This window comes from Leptinotarsa decemlineata, unplaced genomic scaffold, assembly GCF_025532065.1.
Source record: "Leptinotarsa decemlineata unplaced genomic scaffold, Ldec_3_MD MMD2_tig00001621_RagTag_RagTag, whole genome shotgun sequence".
NCBI lineage: Eukaryota > Metazoa > Arthropoda > Insecta > Coleoptera > Chrysomelidae > Leptinotarsa > Leptinotarsa decemlineata.
In genome coordinates, this window is record NW_027412566.1 from 3,517,336 (window position 1) to 3,523,884 (window position 6,549).

General features: G+C 37.4%; 1 protein-coding gene across 1 annotated transcript; it reads right to left on the reverse strand.

The window, feature by feature from the left end:
* Window positions 1-1,809: 1,809 nt before the first annotated feature.
* LOC141482615 (uncharacterized) lies at window positions 1,810-6,239 on the reverse strand. The gene is made up of 2 exons (XM_074176196.1): window positions 5,804-6,239; window positions 1,810-5,685 (listed from the first exon to the last, which is right to left on the reverse strand). Exon 2 carries the CDS (start codon window positions 4,300-4,302, stop codon window positions 2,884-2,886), a length of 1,419 nt encoding a protein of 472 aa, XP_074032297.1. The 5' UTR covers window positions 4,303-5,685; window positions 5,804-6,239; the 3' UTR covers window positions 1,810-2,883.
* Between the last annotated feature and the right edge of the window lie 310 nt (window positions 6,240-6,549).

Genomic DNA, 6,549 nt, shown 5'->3' on the forward strand with positions numbered 1-6,549 from the left:
TATAAATACGCGAAAATGCCTGAATTTTATCATTGATTGAATGTTGAGGATATAAAGAATCGATAGGATTGTAGGTTGCAGATTTACCGTCTAATATGACTTCACGTCCAAAATTAACAAAATTGGGAGTGTACTGCGTCACCTCATGTTTTGAAGACCTGATAGCGTAAGCAATTTTTGGAAGATACTGATCCCATAGCCGATGATTTTTAGAAACATAGGCAGTGAGCATGGATTTAATAACGCGATTAACCCGTTCAGTTGGGTTAGTCTGTGGATGATAATTTGCGTTATAGGAAATATCAAAATTATATTTCATGGAAAGATCTCTAAATAGTTTACTCCGAAACTGTACTCCATTATCAACTATCAAAGTTTTCGGAGAACCAAACATCAACAAGACATTGTCTTCAATGATCTGAGTCACAGTACTCGCAGTTGCGGTTCGTAAAGGAAATAGGAGAACAAACTTACTGAATGAATCACATACAGCAAGAATAAAACGGTAACCTTTGCACGTTTTAGGTAATGGTCCCATTAGGTCAGCACTGACGAGCTGCCAAGGTCGAGAGGCAGTGGGAGTTTTACTTAGCATTAAACCAATTGCTTTATTTTGGTCAGGTTTGGTAACGTTACAAACATGACAATGTTTTATATAGCGAGTCACGTCAGCTCTCAGTTTTGGCCAGTAATATTGGTTGGCTATTCGTGCTACAGTTTTGAAAATGCCTGCATGTCCTGCGGTGGGGTCGTCATGAAAACGGGAAATAATATCTCGCCTTTTCTCCTTTGGAACTACTAATCGCCATTCATCGGACGGCTCCGATATCTCAGGATATTTTAGACGAACATGTTTGAATAATCTAAGCTGGTCATCAACTCTATACGAAGGATAACGAAACGGGTAATTTGTGATATTATCACGTAGTTTCAGATACCATCGATCGGAAGATGAAAATGAATAGTCATTTTCTGGCATTCTGGTCACGCCTACTTCTACAGACTCCGTTAAAAGATTAACAGATCGAGACAAAAAATCAGGAACAATATGTTCTGATCCCTTTCTGTGAATAATTTCATAATCATAAGGTTGTAGTCGTAAAGCCCAACGTCCTAGACGACCTTGAGGATCTTTCAGATTATGTAACCACTTCAAAGAGTGACAATCAGTGATTATTTTGAAATGGAATCCCTCCAAATAATGTCTCAGTTTTTCTACTGCCCAAATAACCGCAATACATTCTCTTTCGGTTGCACTATATTTTCGCTCCTGATGAGTTAGCGATCTGGAAAGGTAGCAGATTACTTTCTCTCCTTCCTCAAAATATTGACTGAGCACAGCACCAATTCCAAATGCTGACGAATCAGTTTGCAAATAAAACGTTTTCTGAAAATCAGGACATGTGAGGATAGGAGCACTAACCAAACATTTCTTAAGATATTTAAAAGATTTCTCACATTCCTCTGTCCAACGAAAAGGTATATTTTTCTTTGTGAGATTAGTTAAAGGTGCAACAATAGTGGAGAACTGTGGGACAAATCGACGGTACCACGAAGCGGTGCCTACAAACTGTCGAATTTGTTTGGCATTATTTGGTACCGGAATATTCAACATGGCTTCAACTTTCGAAGGATCAGGTCTCAATCCAAACTGATCCACAATGTAACCCAAATATCTTAGTTCAGAGCGGCAAAAGTAACATTTTTCGAAACTAACAATCAACCCTGATGTATGTAGTCTATCAAAAATTTTTGTCAGAATGTCGATATGTGATTCAAAGTCCTGAGATACCACTATGATATCATCAAGATATACAAAAACGTAAGGTTGTAAATCTGGTCCTAAGATAGAATCTATTAGCCTTTGCCAAGTAGCAGGAGCATTAGTCAGACCGAAAGGCATGACTTTGAAACGATACAAGCCACCAGGGACCGTAAATGCCGTTAAATCTCTACATGATTCGGCTATAGGTACCTGCCAGTAAGCGCTTTTTATATCTAACGAGCTTAAGTATTTCGCGTCACGTAACTGATCCAGAATAGATGATATGTAGGGTAGGGGATATGCGTCTTTGACTGTAACCGCATTGAGTTGACGATAATCTACACAAAAGCGGTACGATCCATCCTTTTTTCTTATCAGGCAAACAGGAGAAGACCACGGACTTTTACAAGGCTCAATAATATCGTTTTGAAGCATCTTCTGAATCTCATCATCGATCACTTTTTGTTTAGGCGGAGATACCTGATAGTATCTCTGCTTAATGGGTTTGGCATTACTAACCAGTTCAATTGTATGAGATACAAGATGAGTCCTACCCAGGCAAGTTCCCATAATTTTTTTCTTTTCTTCGATCAAGGAATTCAGTACGTCTTTCTGTTGGAGACTCAACAAGGATTCATCCTGAATACTGCTAACTTGAATTTTATCGGGAAAATCCTTGCAAAAATACCAAACATTTTGTCTCAAATCCGGAACAATATTCATGGACTTCCAGAAGTCAATCCCCAGAATCAATTTTTGAGGTAGCTCGGGAATCACCCAAATATCAATAACACATATTTTGTCCATCAAACATAAAGGAGTGGTGACGTACCCTATACTATGACATATTTGGCCATTAGCGACTTTACATTCGTTCAACGAATTTTGCAATTTGAATCCAAGTTGTTTCAGTAGCTCAAAACCACTTGATCCAACCAACGTTCGAGAAGCACCTGAATCTAAAAGTCCTATCACTGGAAATCCCAGCACTGAAACTTCCAGGTAGGGTCGTTCATCACCACTGACGTGTGACAGTACATAATCCAATATTATTTGATTTTTATCACTCAAATGAGAAGAGGTCGATTCATTCAAAAGGGGAAAAACTTCTCGACCACTTAGCTCCTCCCCGATCCGTTTCCCGAATGAACCCGGTTGGAGTTCTGTACAGTATCTTGTCGATGCCTGTATCTCTCCGAACTTCTCATCTGCCTACCTGCAGAACGAGAACAACAACGACACTCTCGCGAAGTAACATCTGGTGCACCACAGCGGTAACAAAATTTCTTACGAGGAGTCAAGCAACCACGGAAGTTATGTCCACTTTGTCCACAGTTGTAGCAGCTCTTAGTTGTAGATATTGGAGATATTTCTGAAACGTGGTTAGTGGTACTGGCTACGGATGCTTCCACATAAGCTAATTCGGGTATCAAAGATTTATTTCGAGGAGGCGGGGGTATATAAGATTTGGCTATATCCCGCTTCTCATCCAATACGCGGCAAATCTTCAATAAATCAACAATGGATGTGATCTCTTGAAAGGCCAAAAAAGGTTGATAATAAGGATCAACACGTTCCAATATCATTGACAACTGAACTTCTTCTGCAACAGGATTTCGCATCTTGTTAAAAAGACTTTTCATACTAGCCACGTACATTCCAATACTTTCCTTTGGTCCTTGAGTCCTACGCTTGATATCGTCAAACAAATCTCTATCAAAGTTTGGAGGTAAAAATTGTTGACGCATTAACTCTACCAAGGATTCCCAATCCGATGCCCAGGACTTCACTAAATTATACCAGACGTAAGCATCACCCTCAAACAGATCCATAGCATCCCTGAACAAAACAGAACGAGAGATGCCTCTTGATTTCCTTTTTTCCTCAACTTGCTCTATAAAGGTGCAAATTGAAATGGAACCTGGTTTTCCTGTGAACTTTAGACCCCAGTCACGAACAGGTACTGGCTTAATACTGACAGCTGCTTCTGAATCACTAGCTGAATCACTGGATTCAGCACCAGAAGAACTATGGGCTATAGGATTCAAGGATTGTCGTAAAATGGATATATCGAAAACAACCGAGTCTCTGTTACCTTTTCCTTGTTTAACCTTTTGATTCAATTCATCAAATAATAATAACAATTGAACACGATAATCAGATTTACATGTCTTTTCAGCATCATTTTGTGGATTACTTCTATTAACACGACCTAAAAGATGAGCAATTCTTGATATAATACTTTTATATTTATTGTCTTTCTCTGTTCCCGAAAAGTCACCAAGAGATGTTTTAACAGTATCAATACCAGATAATACAGCAGTTGAGTCCTGTGCAAATTGATAAGGATAAGCAGGGTTTTTGATTGCCAACGAAGTTGTTTCTAAAGCCAATGCATTACGAAGAGCTTTCCGAAGATCCGTAACGGTTAAACTACCACCCTCACCTAGACCTCTAACATTCAGTTCATAAATGAGTTCATCTTTTGTGAGACGACAAATGTCCATTTTAAGTTTTGTGGTTGCCATATTGACCATGAGAAATACTATGAAATACAAAAGATAACTGAAAGCTCAATAAAAACTACTATTCTAAATTAAAAAACTCAATTATGACAGAAACAATCAAAATTACGGAAAAAAAAATACGCTTAGCGTCGATAAGCGACGCGACGTTTCAAATTGTAAATTGATAATGTGTTTATGCAACTTCAAACTTCCGTCTTATACCTCAAATTTAATAATAGACACTGCATGGAATGATGCAAAATAAAAATTCGTATGCAGTGCCACCAGCAAAGAAAAGAAAAACAAAAAAAAGCGAGTCGGACCTTCTAACTGCTACATAAAAACATTCGCAACGATAGTGAATAGCAAAACAAAAATTCGAATATCGATAAACTATTCCAATATCGGTTCAAATATTTCCGAACAGAACCAACAAAAAAAAACGGTACCTAACAAAAACGCATCAGCACAGCCTTAAAAAGAAATTGGAATTGTTTCAATTTATATTCCCGAGAAATGAACTCGAAACACTGAAAATGTTTATTATTGTGGATGCATGATACTTAGTTATACCAGCATTTTGTATTCATTTACTATGATAAACAGATTTTTTTTTGTTTAAACTATGAACATTCAACCGAATAAAATTATCGTCTTTCTAGGGCCCTTGAAGTTGAGCGCCAATTTGCTACGCGATGTTTTTGAACAAGATAATTAAATTTACAATAGGGTTGCCGAAAATCAAAAACACCACTAACATGCCCGACTAGGTCAGTGGTTTGCACAAAGTCGTGGGTGCAACTAATTAAAATAAAAACAATGATTTTTAACTAAATGGGGAAGCGCCACCAATTTTTGTTGGCCAGTTAAAAATCGGAAAACTGCCCAGTTATTGGGGAAGCCCACTATTGAAATATTTAACTTCTCATAAAAGTAATAATTCTATTTGCAATGACTAAGGAAGTTTATTACAATAATAAAAAAAAGAAATACAGTGACCCCTCTGTATGCCGATTACTCACTTCAATTGCTAGATTACCACTATCATAATACATTCGCTAATATGTGCTAATATGTGACGTCACGTAAAAGCTTACACCACTCCTCTCAATGAGGTAACTTGTACATTTTATTATAGGAAATAAATAAACACCGGGTTCTTTATTCAAATAACTTAGTCTAAACTTAGCTGCTTTTCGGGTGCTCCTTTTTCGTAAGCTGCCAGGGAATGAATACTGATCCGGCAGTATCGGTGGATACGGATGTAGTAGGAATCTGTTAATATTCCCAGTGGTAATTATTAGTAAAGGTAACGATCAGGAAACTTCTTCAAGAGACTGATCTGGCAATCGATTTCAATTTCCCAAATTCAAGCTGATGCAAATACGCCTTTCTTAGGAATATTCTAACACCCTGAAGAAAAATATTCTCATGACAACATCGTAATCAAAAGGTAAGAAAAATAAGGACAAAATTTATTATGAGTTCTATAGCTGAGTTGAACAAGGTTGTTTGAAAATACGGTACTAACCTCCTAATAATCGAGGGTGTTTCCAACACAAAACAGACAAAGATCGTCCTCTGAGAATTGAGAGAAAATACTGACTATTTGCCCTTTTTATAAAAATCCTGCTTTTGCAGCGGTGGTTTCCAATATTGTCCCAAAATACTCCAAACTTCACAATATCAAAAAGGAACCACAGTTGGCTGAAAATTCGAAAATCCCTTCTAGGTAGTTAACGAGCGAAATAATTCAACCAGGCAATCAGTTCATTCTGCAATTCACGATCGAAAAATATCTTTTCGCCAAAATTTCCGTCCTTATCCTTATGTCCTTGGGTGTGAGAAAAAAAGGAACACAACCTATTTACCGACCTAGTCGGTGTCATAGGCGGGTTAGAAAGGTTTTAAATATACCTAAATTCGCATGTGGAAATGAATAAACTAACCGATTATTAAAAGTATAAATAAATTGTTTAATTTATAACAAAGCAAAATTGTATCGTAACAGATGATCCAAAATCTTACAAAGTACTATTACAGGTAACACACACTCAATATTGTGTTGAGATGGAAAAGGTCTAGTTCTTTTTAACAATAGTGTGGTTCAGAGTACCCGTTGGATCTTTCAAAAGAATGACATATCGAGATGTATATGAATTTGCATGCAAAAGTGTACACTTCAACAGAAAACAGATGAAAAAAAAACTGGAACCCCTGACGCAGAATAAATCCAAAACAAGCACTCTGGTACAGCTCTGGTGTTTGGGAAAAGGA

Bases quoted from the DNA above. Each gene is read 5' to 3' on its own strand.
- LOC141482615 (XM_074176196.1), bottom strand. From the start codon at position 4,302: ATGGTCAATATGGCAACCACAAAACTTAAAATGGACATTTGTCGTCTC.